General features: G+C 32.4%; 1 protein-coding gene across 6 annotated transcripts in view; it reads left to right on the forward strand.

Annotated features, from left to right (window-relative positions):
- Window positions 1-17796, forward strand: part of kn (EBF transcription factor knot) — a 203680-nt gene that overhangs the window by 70283 nt on the left and 115601 nt on the right. For all 6 annotated transcript variants that reach the window (XR_013039290.1, XR_013039289.1, XR_013039291.1 and 3 more), the window contains one exon: window positions 579-647. Coding sequence is in view for 3 of the 6 variants with exons in the window: in XM_076535291.1 (XP_076391406.1) it covers window positions 579-647 (69 nt within the window). In the remaining 3 variants the exon portion in view is untranslated. The remainder of the gene's footprint in view (window positions 1-578; window positions 648-17796) is intronic.

The raw sequence follows: 17796 nt of genomic DNA on the forward strand, positions 1-17796 counted from the left end.
TTATTGTAAGCAAATATGTACGCACGTGGTAGAAGATTCCTGCTCTTCATGCAAGCAACCTCCCTTGCGGTGGCTAAACTATAAACGTAACGAGACATACGGGACTGCAGTCATTCTCTGGGGGTGGCTGACTCATTGGCCCATGGGATTTCGGTCTGACTACTCTACACCCCCAAAACTTGCAAAGTCCCAAGGGTTCCGGTAGTTTTTACACGACCTCGAAAGGCCTGACCCTTCTGGACCCTTCTCGAATCAGGTTCAAGAAGGAGCACACTTTCGACATCGAAAATATGTACCGGAAGAATTACGAAATTATAATTCAAATTATAGAGATTTAATCAAGAAAATATTCTACATAGTTACTCTATAAAGCTTAAAACGAATCTTAAGATGTGAGTCAAATATTATGGAATTTAAAACTGTGGTAAATTTTTCTTTATAAAATTACCGATACTTAAGTTTAAACGATAGAATCAGAAAATCTCAATGCATTAATCGACATTAAATTCTTAAATATATTGCGAAGAAAAATAATGCATAATCTAACTCTTTAATTACTTTGTTTCGTTTTGTTATAGTCGGTGTTGCGATAAAAAAAGTTGTGGAAACAGAAATGAAACACCCAGCGATCCTGTGATCATCGACCGGTGAGTGATACTTTTAATATTTTTTTAATACGATTTAAATATAAGTAAAAATCTTTTGACTGCGAGTCGAATACAATTTTAATAAAAATTGTGACATTTTAACAAAATGATACGATTGTGCTTAGTTTCATTTACAAATATCACAACAAATATTATTTTTTAATTTAGTATGAAGACAAACATATTACGCTTGTAGCTCATTAAACATGCGTTTCAACTGTAGGACATGCAGTTACAAAATATCTCTGGAATTGAGACTATTATTTCCATTTATTTAATTTAAAAAGAATTTATGAGCAGGTATGAAAGAATGTCGTCACGGCATGAGTTTCCTTATAAATCTGGATTGTTTTTTCAACACCTCAAAATAATCAAGTAATATTATTGGATAGCTCTTTAACATTTAGTACGAAGTATCTGGCAGGGCTGGGGGCAGTCGGCGGCCCAATATCCGGACTGCCCACAATTATAACAATACTAAGAAGTATGCATAAAAAATCACTTAGGAGAATTGAGTTTTGATCGACTTTAACATACTAGGTTTTCTGTTTCTTTTTGTTTTAATTGTACATTATACAAATACACAGAATCTTAATAAATACTTAGTTTTGTAGGATATTATAACATTTTTATGGCTTTAGTATGGTTAATCTTATTTCTAATACAAATAAGATAATAAACGTAATATAAATAAATGAAAATAATGAAAATTGTTGAAGGGAATATGTCCTCGTATAAACATTTGCGGATCGCAAACAATTGAACCAACTTCATTTTGTAAATGCACAAATATCAACATCAGGTGCATCAACTTGATGACGCGAAAGAATTAAATATTATGTTTTATTACTTTCTGTGAAAGTGTGTTCTGCGATAAAATGTGTTACCAGATCAAGAGGACTGATTTCTTTTTGTGCATACATTGTCGGTTTAACATCACAAAAATTGTATGCACTTGATAATGAAGATTGATATTGAACAACCATAGGTTTTCAAAAATTAATCAAAAAGCTAGTATGTGCTCGAAAAATGTGTTCTTTAAATCACCTATTTTCAAATTACCGTACAATATAAATAACAAAATGTTCAATATTTAACACTGATAAAAATGAAATTTTATTTAAAATTAATATTTATTTTTCCATCCATCGCTATTTTGCCAATTTTACAATTTTCGCTTTGAATTGGGACTCTTTACTTAAGTAGATTTTTAAAAGCTGAATAACCTTTTTTGTTTTAATTAATAAATGTTCCAACTTCCCAAATACCCATTTGTCATTTTGAAAATCCACAAACTTCCAAATTACTGAGCTGCTACATTTGCAAATTATATTATACTTTATATTTCACTTTATTTCCCAAATGTCCAACTTGCGAAATTTTAACTTTTCTATTTCTCGAATTTCTCAAACTGTCAAGCTCTAAATCTTCAAATGCCTAAAGTTAAAAATTTCCAGGTCTCTGAATATGTACAGGGTGTAACAAAATGTTTTGTCATGGCTTCACCAGCTGATTCTACAGCTTTTAATCGGTGAAGATCTGTAAAAAAAAGTTGCCACAAAATTGACCTTGACGGAAAATGTCAAGGTCAAATTTTTTTATTGCATCGTATAGTACTCACTCGATAAAACAAAAGTCTTAAAGGCACCATAGGTCGCAAATGAATTCTGCACTTGGAAAACGAGGTTAACCGTTTCTAGGGTTGTCCTCTGCGTCTTGAGTGGTTTCTTCTTTATCACAGTATAGAACTATCGACATTTATGCACCTTAACAATCGTACTTGATTACCGGCTTCAATATGTCCACCATTATTGCGTAGATACGTCCTCAATCTTTCTTTCAAATTGTTGCGAACATTTTCATAAATATTGGAAGTTTGCACCACACGGCGAAAAGCGTTTTTTATTCGCAATTTCAATTGCCCCATACTTGTAATTTGTTGGCCTGACCGGTAAACAAGATTCTTTACTGCTCCCCAAAAGAAAAAATTCATAGGTGTAAGATCGGGAGAGCGAGGCAGCTACAAATGAGGTGCTGGTCTACGACCTATCCACCTAGTTCCAAACATTTCTGATAAAAATTCACGTACCGACCTAATAAAATGCGGTGGGGCACTATAATGCATAAAATAAATTTGATGACGTCTATGATGTGGTATAACTTGTCTCAACCATGTTATGAATCGCGTGCGAAGAAAATTAAGGTAACGTGTTCCGGTTAAGGAGTTATATATGGTTCTCAATGATTCCTCCCCACACATTAATTGAGAAACGGCCTTGATTAAATGTTTGAATCATCGCGTGTAGGTTTCTACGTGCTCAGATTCTAGTATTCTGCGAATTTTGGTAACTTGTGTTGGAAAAGTTACTTTTGTCTGTGAAACACACATTCTCAAGAAATTGTGGATCGCGATCTAATTTTCTCAACATCCAACGACAAAATTTGCGTCTCATGGAGTAATCTTGGCGTTGAAGTGCTTGCACTTTCCGAACGCGATATGGACATAGTCCTTCGTCACGAATAATACGATGAACAGTCATATGAGAAACACCAACCCGACGTGCAATATTGCGTAAACCCATAACGGGATGAGCATACGCAAGTGCCATAATACGCTCCTCTTTCCTCCAGTGAACGCGCGGTCGTCCTGCCCTTCCATATCCACGATTAATAGTGACTTCCAAGTCTTGAAAGCGCAGGATTCATTTGCGACCTATGGTGTCTTTAAAACTTTTGTTCTATCCAGTGAGCACTATACGATGCAATAACAAAATTTGACCTTGAAATTTTTCGTTAAGTTCAATTTTGCGGCAACTTTTTTTTACAGATCTTCACCAATTAAAAGCAGTAGAATCAGCTGGTGAAGCCACGATAAAACATTTTGTTACGCCCTGTACACTTGCAAACCCCTGGTTATCCATGTCTCACAACTCTAAATTCCAAAGTTCCCAAGTTTCAATGTCCCTAAATATCTAAGTCTTCAAATTTCTATCTACACATATTGCTAAGTCTCTAAATCCCGGAACACACAAATTCTTATCTCTAAATTTCTATATGCAAATTTTTAAATCATAAAATATCTTAAGGACCAAATTTCTTAAGGTTCTTAAATTCGTATACCTCCGAATTCTTAACCAATTTCTTGACCTTGTTCCCTTTATTTGATATATTTTCTCTATGGGACAGATTTGCTTCAGATCAAGGATCTGAAGTCCTTGCAATATGACAAGAATGCACTATGTTCAGTATATCTATAATTATGTACTGCGAATAATTTCTATGAATTTGTACATAAAATGTTTGATAAAATTGAATAATCGCAGCACACATATTTGCTTCAACATAACAGAAGCTAACGGCATTCACCACTTTCGAATAAATACCAATGTGTGGAAAGCGGGAAGGAAGTACGAAAAAGCTTGTTTGTACTGGAATCGTAATTGAAGATCGAGGGCGGAGTAAAGAAGCTCTATTGGATATTTTCTTCAGCATTTGTAGACAAACAGATAAGCCGTCCGATTTCATAGAAACGTCAACGACCGTGATATCAGTTTACCACCCTCGCTATCGTTCTTCTCAAAGATCTGCAAAGTAAGGGAACCAGATAACTCGTTCTTGCAGGTACCCACCTGCAAGATAGCGTCTAGGAACCAGGGATATTTAGGCTTGCAAAATACGTTTCGTACGAGGTGTGGTGAGACTAGTAGGTGTAAGAGCACTCGAATGCTTTGGTCGTGCTTATACCGCCTTCACATTCTACATGGTACTGCTTGTCCTTAGAAATACGGACATACATTCTTTCTCTTCCTACTCCATGGTGCCTGTCTCTTTCTCTCTTGAAACCTGACTAACGTTGGGAGTAGTAGGGTGAGCCTGGTATCTGAATAGGCTATAGAGTGTCCTGAGATAGGAACGGTAGGAAGGAAGAGGTTTCCCGCGGGACCCAGGCCGAGATAGTCTTCAGGAGGACATCTTGTGCTCAGAGGTGCTCAACCCCCCCGGTTTTCGATACAACGATGTCTTGGAGCTTTCATCCTCATCCAGAGGATATGTATTTCACGTAGGTGACAAGAAAAGCCTAACGGGCTTGTACCTTTACCTATTTTTCTACTCCCTGCAGTCTTTTCCAATCCTCATACACTGGATTTAAGTAGCCTGCTCTTGCTATAAAAGTTATTTATTGCAGTTGAAGGAATAGGCTTTTCAATTGATGGTGTACGATATTGCATGACTAGTGTGTGAAAATAAAATAGTATAAAGTATAGAGGTGTCTTGTCTACATTTTTCTTTTCTTTGCACAGTGACCTGATTTGTGCCCTTACTTACGCCACTGTAAATAGCAATGAGAGAGATATTTAATTCACATATAGTTTCGCTGGATTTAGAATCGATCGACGTAGAAAATACATTTAATTTTTAATTAAAAATGCAATTAAGAAATATGTTAAATGAGTGAACAATATCACGTAAGTCAATGTACAAACCTGAATTATTTACTTTGAAGAAAAAAGACACAGATTTAAAAAAAAAACACTTTAACAAATTTTTTAATTTAATAAGAGAACTTGTAAAATAGCTATTTGATCGCTTTAGTAATTTTACGAATCGCTTTTAGCGTCTTATACGAAAACATACATTAACGTACACAATAGAATGAATTATTCATAAACTGAATAATTAGTCTCTAATATAGCACTTTACATTATTACTTTAATAAGAGTACCACAAAAAGTGTCATCTTTCATTTCCTAGTAATTGTATTAATTCAAATTTAATCCATTAGATCCATTTAAAAAGACATCAATGACCTTCATGTGATCACGCGCTCACCTGAAAGGAATTAACTACGCAAAATTATTCCCATTTCAAAATAGATCAAGTTTTGTTTAAAACGTTTTGTTATTAATGGATAATTTTAAGGATAATTGTAATCGTAATGGGAATGAGGCACACTGTATATATTGAATATGTAAAATATAAAAATTAATTTAATACTGTTAATTAGTATAAAAGGAAATGTTATGTAAAAATTGTATAGATATTTACATGAAATTCATAGGTCTAATAATAACTATATTTAAATAGGCATTAATGTTACGACATAATTCAGTGATGAATAAACGTGCCCGTAGGGTTACAGTGCATTAACGGGCACATGAGATGTACAGAGTACTAAAGAATAATAAATTTCTCAGATTGAAAATTCAAAAGTTCTTTATATAAATTTCCCAATATCTAAATTCTCAAATTTTCAAATTGTCTTGTTTTAAGATTTCTAAATACTCTAAGTTTCAAATTGTCAAGTCTTCGAATTTCCAAATATCAACATCCCTAAATTCCCGTATTTCCATGATTCTAAATTCCTATATTTACAAATTCTCAAATTTTTGAATCCACAAATGCCTGAATTTCCAAAATAAAAATTCCGCATTTCTAATTTCTTAAACTTTCAAATTTTCAAGTTTCAAATTTTTAAATTTCCAAATTCCTAATTTCTCATATCTCAAATCTGCAAATCCTAAATATAAAAATGTTCAAGTTTCCAAATTCCACAAATTCTTAAACATAAATATTTTCAAATTCTTAGTTTTTAAAGGCCCACATTTTCGGGTTCTTAAATTTCCGAATTCTCAGTCTGAAAATATGAAATTTCCAAGTCTGTCAATTTTTAACGCATCGCTTCAGAAAATCGTTAAATTAAAATGGCAAAGTATTTGAATACTTATTATAATGAAGTACGTTTCTAATATAAAATGTAAAATATCTAATGAACTATTAACATTCCGATGACTTTGGGTTATCACTTTTGTATACAGAGTAATAAAAAGGATCGATTAGTTTAACAAACAAATTAAGTTGCATGAAAGAATAAAACGTAATTGCACTTGATGAGTATATCCGTGCATCCTTATAAAAAATAAGTTCATAGAACGTTGGGACGTATTATACCACATGATATTTTTATCTGTCATTTCTATCGATTTTTACTTAAAAAAGAATAGTTGTCTGCCTCAGTACCTAAAATCGTACTGGATATTTAGACTATAAAAATAGTCTCCTCATCTCGTACGATAACAGAAACAGAAAAATTACGCAAAACCCTTATATGTCATTTGCATTATGATTTTACCCATGACTTCAAATACTTGCCGACTTCAAACAACGGCGATAAATGAAAGCGCTGTTCGCGGTATAATCCACACTTGGAGATAGATAACAATCTTCATGTGCAGAATATTCCGTTTACTGATGCAAATGGAATATGATCGGAAGTAGCAAAAAAAATATTCGCGATTCATGCAATGAATCGCAGCTAAAATACACTACAAATCTTTTACTAATTTTTTTTAAAAGATGTACGGTACAAATATGATACTTCTGTAACAGGTACAGGAAACAATATTGTACGTGTGTGTTGTATTATTAATTGCTTGCTTATGAGCAAAAAACTCAGTTTGATCAAATTTTAATACAAAGTGAATATATCTGACGACATATAAAGTTTCGTGAATTAAGTATGATAACAAATGCTTACGAAATAATCATTATGAGAAAGATATTTCTAATATTTTCACAATAGATTTGAATTTATCAATCAAGGAACTATTATGCATATCTCCATACCATTTTAGAATGAAAACCATTTGTAATTTGGAAATAGATTTTCCGCTGTCTATAAGGTAATGTGTCGTTTGTTCTAATAAGTACAGAAAATTCGATTTATCAAACGTTAATTTTATTTACTTCTCTTTACAAATGAAAACTGCTACGGTAGGTAAATTTACTATGTTCATCGAGCGATAATAAATTTATATCGAAAGACTTATCCGTGGTAGCATTAGAAAAATTAATCTCGAAAATGCTGGTTCGGTGGAAGACACGCACGCACCTAACGTAAGTAACATCGTATAAACCGCGATGTAATGTAAATGCAACCACGTTGTGGTCGCGTGTCGCATCGAGCGCCACCCTAAACTACGTTTCTTGCTTGGTTTGTGGTAGATCGTGTCGAGCGTGGAGTAAATGAACGATTCACGGGATTACAAGATTCAGTTAGCATACGCACTATGTTTATCATGCGTCCACATGCATACAATGTTTGTTTCATATTTATCATGAGATTTTCGCGTTTAATCCTGACCTACAGTTATTCACAAAAATCTTCGTATATCACGAAACGGAGCACACTGAAGAGTTGAAAATTTTATTAGGCAGTATTTTCTTTTAAATACTGTTGAAAATTTGATTAGGTAGTATTTATATTTTTAAGAAACTTGCCCAAATATTTTCACAATATTTTGTTATATTTACTATTCATAGTTCCATGTTGTTAATATGAGTATATCATATATAAATGATGCAAGAGTCAAAGTGTTAAAATATGCAATAATTTCGTACAATAACACACTTATTTATTAACAGTTCGTAACAAAATGATACAAGTCTAGAGAAATATTTGGTCAAAAAAGAAAAATGAGATATTTTAAAAGTTTTGTTTTATAAAACAATTATAGCAGACTGTATGAGACAGCTATTCTGAGTTAAATATGTCAATAGAATTTCACAATCAAATAATATTCACGATGACCTTGGCACAAATTATCTCATCGTCATTAAACTACATAAATAGACAGTAACATTTTTCTATTTTCAATAGCAGTGAAATTAATTAACCACGTTTAAAACATTTTATGAAGCATACTTTTGCAAATATGTGTTATTATTTTTATGGTTTTTTTTATAAAAACTATTTGTCAACAGTACATAACAATATTATGCTTTATATGATAATAAATAAATATGGTATGTATTATAATTCGTATATTAGTAAATAAATATCCATTTATCTATTTATATATTTGCTATAAAATATTATAAAACATAATATTATATATCGTAAAATAATGGATTTCCGTTTGTAATTGAACACATATCCATACTTTAGCTGTCATGTACTGAAGTAAACGTGGTAACGCTGTTTGTAATCCTCCGCTTTAAAACGTTTAAATAAATGACTTTGTCTGTTTGTTATCTGTGATAAATGTAAAATATGTTTTTAATATGAACATTTACCGATACATTTTTGTGTAAATGTTTAATTCTTTATATCCATTTCACTTTTATTTTTAAATGAACAAATGATTGTTTTATAAACATTTATGTGAGAATAATTGCATTATGTATCTGCGATTGAACAAAATTGTTGCTTACGGCTATTTAAAATTTAATACCAAAAACTTGTTTCTATAAATTATGAAATTAACCATGAAATATTAATTTTATCCACGTAAAAATCGACGAAATAAATCTATTTTATTTCTTACAATTTCGTTAAGATAAATATTTTTGAATATGTTATTACAAATCTGTTATATATGTTCCGATTTAGTATTCCTTTTTGGTAATTTTAATTCTTTTTAAATAATATTGAACTAGCATGTTATTTCATAGTTACTATTCTAATTTAACATTTCATATATTTTTAATATCAATCTTGAAGCGAATTCATTTAATAATCAGTATGTAATTGAAATTAAAATACATAACGTTTTGCTTGTATATATCACTAAAATTTAAAATTCAGTTCAATAAAAAGCAATCGTGTATCTAAATACTTTTAAGCGACAGCATACGTGTTGTAGAAGTCAACATCGTACTGGTGTCCTAATATTTTTACAACTCGTTTTATACATAGGTGTATGTACACTTTACATGTGTACATTGATGGGCTAATAGATTTTCGGTCTGGAACAAAACCGCAATGGAAAGCGCGAGGGCCCGATCGAGAGAACGAGCGAAGGGTATCAATGCCACTTTGATTGAGGTGGCCCTGGTCGATTGTGACATGCTCACTCAACTGTGCAGAAAGTACAGCACAGACCCCATCAATCGTGTATATCTGACTACTAAAAAAAAGGACAAAAAACAAAAGCGGTTCCTATGCCTAAGCGTGGCCATTTTTTCACCCCATCACTTTTTCTCGATGAACGTTGAAGGGAACAGTCCAGCAAGGGTAAATGTAAGGAAAAGTAGTAATTAGAGCTCCTCTTTAAACAGTTAAAGTTAATTTTTCACATTTATTACGTCAACAACTTACTTCTAATCCAAAAATTCATTTCCACAATTTTCAATTAGAAAATATTTAATCTTTACGTGTATTTATATTTTAAAATAATTAATTCAGCTAAGTATCAACATCCAATTTTCTGTTACTGATAGTAGAGACAAGTAATTGATAAAAGGTTAAATGGTTTTAGGATTTTTGTTTCTAATTATATTATCATTATTAGTTCCTGTCTCTAATTTTAATTGAGATAATAATAATTTAAACGTTTTACTTAAGAAAAATAAACTGTATAAATGCGAATGAAACAATTTTGTTCCTAATTTAAAAATTCGTCTTTTAAGTTCATTTGCAATACTGTTTAGTTTACCAGAAACGTTTTTATTTTTAATTGTTATTTTTAAATATCTGCTGCATCCGCGCTATATGGAAGTCTAAGTGCTTTGTGTTGAATTACAATAGTCGCTCACAGTATGCAGAATACAATGTTCGTTTCCCATTGAACAGTTATAGTTGCCATAGTTACAGAGTCAATATGCAACTACAATACTTCTCTTTTCTATTTAAAATTATTATAATTAAGTATTAAACGTCTTTTTAACAATGACTTAATGATCGTATATGAAAAATAATGATTGCCTCGATATTAACAACGAACAACTAGATAATTATTATTTAACTATTTCACTATAGTATTAAAATTATCATTAACCACGTCGCTAATCGCTGTCATTTAACATTACTTGTACAAGAACTTCTTGGTCCACTATTTTAATTAATTGTTTTAATTACTTCGTAATTAATGTAATTTTCACAATATCTGCACAGTTTTAAGAGATAGGTAGTTTTGTTTACGTTTTTGAGGTAAAACAAACGTACCTGTCGTTTTGGAATCAGGTGGTCAACAAATTGTAAAAATAAACACTTAGTTTGAAAAAATTGTATGTCACCAAGTATATAAATATTAGAACGAATCGTTTATTAATGATTGTAATGTAATAGTCTTGAATAATTTTATGCACATTTCGATATTTCGATATCGAGGTATATATATTATTTATTATTGAAATATTTTGTATTATATTTTGTTTGTTATTAGTAAAACTGCTTATATAAGAGTGTACCATCTACGAAAGTGCCTTATTAAAAATAGATAAGAAAATAATGTAATTTATTCTAGAATTTTCCCCAATGTGAAAGCGAATTCGGGCTAAAATATTTCAGACCCGAAACGTTTATCATTATGTTGGAGCAATTGTGTCATACTTGACTATTATGTGATGTGTAGTTTGTTTAAACTTCAAATACACTTTTCTTACAATTCCTTTGCCATCTTGTGGTAGAATTATATGTAGATACATTCATTTGACATACAAGATTAATACATACGAAGTCTCATTGAAATCTGTGAGGTCGTTATCCTTTTTACTAGATACAAATAACTGACTTCTAGAGTTAACTTTACTAAATACTTCCAAGCTATCAATTTGATAGATTTCTTACTCTTCTACAGTATATTAGAACAATAAGGAGGCATATTTTCTCTGAATAATATCAAATGCAGTATAGAATTCGACATAGGACTATAAGGGCTTAAGTTACGTTTAGATACTGGTCAAAGTTGATCGATCCACGCGTTGCATCAATCACCAATACAATGAGGAGACGTACCTCGAGAATAGTCGTAGAGAAGCTAGTGCTACGCTGGACTCGGAAACCAATTAACATGCATAATTAAAATGGCATTGTCGTGGCCGTACAGCTCCAGGGGCTCTGCCGTCGACTGACGAATCCCCTGGGACTAACGCCGTTCCATAATTACGAAAATCCTCCCCCATCCACAACCAGGTTCCTCGATTCACCGTGTCCCTCCACCCTATATCACTCTTTCTCCAATTGCAATCAGCATGCCGATAACCCTCCTTGAAAAACACAGTACAGCGCGAGAAAAATCGGGCATCGGGTCGTCGTGGACCCAGACCGGAACTGCCTGCAGCCAATAACGTTCGAACAGGCCATTTGTTGGCCCGATTGGTTAACTTTATTTCGCTTGACGGGGCAAACCCTTAATTTCGAAGCATCGATCATAGCCCTCGTGTGCCCTCCGCTGTTGCAACCGCTTCCTCGTTCGCGACCCTCAGCGTCTCTCCGCTATATACCCTCCGTCAATTTGACGGATTCCATTTCGGGTGGCGCGCGACGACGATCGTTTCGTTTCCCTGGACGTATGGCCTCTTCGAGGGGACGACACGAGGGAATTTTTCACGAGGAAAATGGCAACCGAGGACGATTAATGCCGCGATGAACGTTACTTCGTTCTCCAAAGGGAGAATATACTGTATGCCCAGTTTACGTGTGCACAGTCGACAGCAAATCTGGCTCTCCTAGAGAATGTATGGTAACCAAGTATGAAGAGAACCTGCATTGGTTCATTGTTGGGAGTTTTTGAGAATTTGGATAAGGGAATCTAAGTATTTGGCTTAAAACTTTAGTATTAAATTAAAATTTTTAGGAATCTTGAAATTTGGAGAGAAACGTATTTGGGAACCTAAGGATTTGAGAATTTAGGAATTTGAGAACTTTCAAATTTATGGATATGAACATTTACAAATTCAGAATTTATAAATTTAGGAAATTTCAGAAATTCAAAAATTGAAGATTAATGGATTTGATAATTCAGAAAAAAAATTTAGTAATTTATAAATGTATGTACATGTATGGAGAATTAGATGTTTGGGAATTTGTAAAACATACGAATTCGGAAATATGGAAATTTAAAATATTTGAAAATGTAAGAATTTGGAAACTTAAAAATTTGTTAGTGGTGAAATTTGAAAATCCCGAAATTTAAAAATTGGAAAATTTAAAAATGAAAAAGCTTGAGTATTACACTCGAATGTACACTCTCTTATTCTTCCAATTATCGAAAGTGGAGGGAAACCTTTGATATGATGGTTTGATTTGATAGAAAAAACTTGATAGATGACTTGAGGCTCTTTCGTAATTAATACATCGGCAACGGATGGTGAATAAATTCGTTATTTAACAAGTTCCCCAACGCCAATGTGTTAAACGTGTTAACTTAAAGAATAATTTTCCGTTACTTAAAGAATAATTGTAGTGAAACTAAAATATTTGATGAAACGTTTAATGTAAGTTACTGTACATAATCTTAAACTAATCATTTATACAGGGTGTTACCTGTAACGCTACTCACGATTTTTCTCCCACTTGCAGCTATCTTACGGAAAAAAGTTTACAACAATATTTACAGGGTATGAAGTGCACAATAGATATTAGTAAAGCAAATTTTGAAAACAGTTTGTTATCTTGGTAAAGTCAAGGTCACCTTGGGTTTTTTTAGATAGGAACACACATTTTTTTTTATTCATAGCTTTAGAGGACATCGAGACGAATTCAAAACATACGTTACATGATATTTTTATTAACATATTACTCGATTTACAGAAGAGGAAATGTGAAGTAAAAGACCGGAATATTACGTGATGGAAGGTGGCATACATTTTGAACATGTAATTAAATAAAGTGAATTTTTCTTACATTCTAGTCGCGTGTTTACATTCAGTAATCTCTTCGGAATCAAATAATGGTTACACCAGCAAAGTCAAAAGCTAAGTACTTCACATTTCCACTTCTGTAAATCGAGTAATATGTTAATAAAAATATCATGCAATATATGTTTTTAATTCGTCTCGATGTCCTCTAAAGCTATGAATAAAAAAAATGTATGTTCCTATTTAAAAAAATCTAAGGTGACCTTGACTTTGCCAAGATAACAAACTGTTTTCAAAATTTGCTTTACTAATATCTATTGTGCACTTCATACCCTGCAAATATTGTTGTAAACTTTTTTCCGTAAGGTGGCTGCAAGTGGGAGAAAAATCGTGAGTAGCGTTACAGGTAACACCCTGTATATAGTAAAATAAGAAAAAGTTCTTTCGATCGTTATTACCCATTATATGCAGATAATCGCAATAAGCATTTTAGAACAATTTTTTTCATTGGGCCCAAAGGCATCATATCGCTATCTTCGTTGTACACTAATAAATACCTAACTACATCTGCATTCAGTAATGTTCCGTGAAGTTGCAAATATATAGTTAGAACAAGAAATACAGTCCATTCATTTTTTCAAATAATTTCTGTAATTGTTGTCTTGTTCATTGTACATATATAGAAATTGATTCTCGAAATTCTGAACTGGCTTGCACCATCTCTGAATCTCTGTCCCGTGTCTTCACCAAACCTCCTGTGGTGCTTTCCGCGAAGTCAGAAATGAGACCTATCAAGGGGTCCTCTCATTAAGCATACTTCAAGGACGTGGGTTCCCAATGTATCGGGCTTGAACCATATACCAGTTACCACCTGCACCACAACAGCAGGATTTATGGCGGGCGTTCAAAACTAACCTGTCATGTATTTTCAAAGGTCAAACAACCACTTTGATTGGCTACCTTTGATGATATTCATGCTAGACCAACTTCTGGAAGCTCAATCGCTAATCAGATTGGACAGGACAGAGAGATGAATCGGTTTACAAGAAACCGATAAGAGAACAAGTTCAGTTCAGACAATTGTAACGTCCCTGGTACTAGAACCAGGTATTTTACAGCACTTATGAAGCAAAGAGCGGTTTTTGTCTATTAAGCGACTCGTTTTACTATAACTAATTCCAAAAGAGTGTGGGATCGTGGTGGCGTGTGGTTAAAGTGAAATCTACAGGTTAATACCTTTCATTAATTAGGTTTATTCAAGTAATGATGAGAAAGAGCGTTATAATTAACAATTTCTTTAGCGAATATAAAAATGTATGTTTGACTGAATTCTGTAAGCAAATTGGAGTATAATAGATTTGTTGTTGTCGCAAATCGCAGAACGGTAGCTAATTACTTCAATTACGCGGTTTTATAATGATATACGCAACGCAAAAGTATAACGTAATTTTAAAATGGATCTAGATCCTAAAAAAACTGACAGAACAATATTTGGTTAATTACAAAAACTCTAAAATTTGTATTAGACGTGGAACAGTTACTCCTTGTTTGACTCTAAACTAATTAGTTCATGGCCCTTTTTGTCAGAGCACAAATTGACACCTAAAACCTGATCGCTTAATTGGGGAGCCTGCGTTAGCTGGCTACTAGAACTACCCAACGATCGAGTATCCAAATGGCTGATACCCGCTGTCCAGTCAAAACTAAGAATCTTGTAGGCTCTTACCAGTTAAAACTGCTCCACTTCGTGGCTTCCTAAGAGGTCCGGCACGTAGTTCTTCAAAGATTGTTCTGTGTTCGCAGCCTCTGCTGCACGTCCTTTTATCATTGGTTTTTCCCGCTCAAAAAGTAGTTATTATTTTATTACGCTTTATTTAGTAGCAAATATATATTAGTTTGATTAATAAAAATACGCCTTGATTTATTATTAATTAGTTTCTCACAAGTTTTCCCGTTAAATCGTATTTTTAATCATTTTTAGATACGCAAATTAGTATTTCAGTAGAAGAAATAATTAATCGCAACCAATACATAAAATAATAGCTAAAAGTATAACGCAATTTATAATGAGTGAATAATTAATAATATATATAATATAAACATTTAAATAATAATTTATAATAACTTTGTTTCGAAGTATATCTCCTGTCTCTTTCTAACTAACGCGCGCGCCATCGATCGGTGATCTACTCTAAACAATGTTGCACGCGTGAGCCACCCCATCTCATTACCACGCGAATTTTTATGATGCAGTCGGTAATTTGCGGTCAGTAATACAATAGAAAAAGATATACGCATTAGCATATTTCTTTATTTATCGACAGGACCGTTTGACTTTCCCAGGGACGTTACACAATTGTAAATATTACTTCAATCTATAACGAACAGGCACATTCAGAGTTAAAAGTTTTCGAGTTGACGATCACTTGCGATCGATTAGTTTTTTCGTTACGGAGCAGCGTTATCTTACATTCAGCTTCCAACAACATCTTTTTTACCAAGTAATATTTCATTTTAAAAAAGCATTGATAACACATTGAAACGTCCTTATTACCGTAAAAGGAGTAAGGAAACGCGAAAAGTGCGGGAGTTAATCCAAAAGAACAAAATCGCGTTATATTTCAAATAATGACATCTATGTTATGCAGAAAAAGGACATTGCAATCTACTGCAAGTAGAGGTTTACCAATAACTAAATATGTATTAGCTGCTAAAGTTAAATGTCCAATACTTAAACGAAATATATTAATTCTCAATTTTGTCCAATTCTTTTTGCTTATAACTATATTTATATAAAATTAAATAATAGAAAAAACTTTCAAATTATTACGGTGTCTTATATTGTGCATAAAATATAATTGTGATAACATGTAGAGACAAATAATATTTATGCTCGAATGAGTAATTACTTGATAAATCGATTAAAAAATGTAACGAATTGTGTTACAGGATGCGAAAAAATTGCGTCTCATACTTCATTTTAGCATATCGACAGTGGTTATTATTACTCGTTAACCACCAGCAGTTTATTTCCCTCTATTATGCACAGAGATCATAACATCAATGAAATTTTTTAGGATCTGATTACAAAATTTTCAAAAAATTGTACCTTTCTATAAAACTTTATTTCATCGTTTTTACTTTCACGTTAAAAGTCTCTGTCGAGGTTTCTTCTGCTAAAAATTAGACAGTTAACATTTAACGCTAATTCTGACATTTTTAACAGAAGTAAAGAAAGAGCAGTTATTCAAGAATATCATGTTATCCATCAGTTCTACGATAAAAATACTTATCAAATTTCGAACTGAGGAAATTCTTTACGAAAATAGTTCCACATGTATATTCAGATCGCCTTGGAAGTCAGATATTAAAATTGTAAGAAGATCTTTTTAAATACGATTCTCAGTAGGTCGAATTATACGCTTCTTATTGGAAATAACAAAATTATGTTTGTTCTTCTTCTTCAAGATCTTCAGCTCGATATCGATTGCTTCTACGTCACTTTTTTCGATTAGGACGGATTCCGCTGAGAAATTGACAAGATCCACATTATAATTGTCCGTGTTACTTTAATTAATTGTACTGAATGCATCGACATAAGTCTAGCCGTAACAATAATGTATTGCCGAAAAGATGGAAGATAGTTTTTCTACAACTTTAGTTCGATCCACAGACTATGAAGTAGTTGTAAAAAATTGCTTTTAACAAAATGTATGGAGTATCTAAATGACTAAATGTTTACAGTATTATAAAAAAATCATAATCAGTTTCAAAATGTCATTCATTGTTTACTCTCAGCATTGGAGAATAAATGCGTAATTAAACGCGAGTAATAACTTACAAATTAATATATTATCTCCGAAATGGTTCCTACTATGAAAAAAGACAATACAACGCAGTATTGTCTAAAAAAGACTATATTATCGCAATATTGCGAAATAACAAGATATTCGAAAAAAACTATTTTAGATTGCTGACATTTTTTTCTAATTTTAAAAGAAATATTATTTTAGAATTGTTTAAATGGTTGTTTTGTAAGTTATATACAGGTACATAATAGAGAAAGTACATTCGGTAACGGAATAAATTGAAAAAAAGATGAAATCGTGATTCTAATCTGTGTGCAAAATATCGTTGGTATCAACAAGTAGCCATCTTGCTGTCTTCGTTATACTCTTTCTAAATGTATGCTAGTCGCTAAATATAAAGATAAATGTACACCTTTTCACTTTAGATGATCATTGTGGATGATTTATCGAAAAAATATTGCTTTTATCCGCGTTTAATCTGAAGTGATACAAAATGACCAGTGAACTGTCTAGAACTTCGTGTTGGATTGAATAGATAGTTTACACGTACTGTAACAGCACTATCAATTATAAATTTATATTTTATAACATCCATACATATTGCTATGATGTAGGCTAAAACTACTCAAACTTTCATACATCCTTGTTCACCACCAGAAGTCATTCACCATGACCATCTGACAAAATTTTAATTGGACTTAAATTAATACAAGTCTAATACAAAACTTTAACACTAAATATCTCTTAACCTATATATTTAA

This window comes from Megachile rotundata, chromosome 9 (genome assembly GCF_050947335.1).
Source record: "Megachile rotundata isolate GNS110a chromosome 9, iyMegRotu1, whole genome shotgun sequence".
Classification (NCBI taxonomy): Eukaryota; Metazoa; Arthropoda; class Insecta; order Hymenoptera; family Megachilidae; genus Megachile; species Megachile rotundata.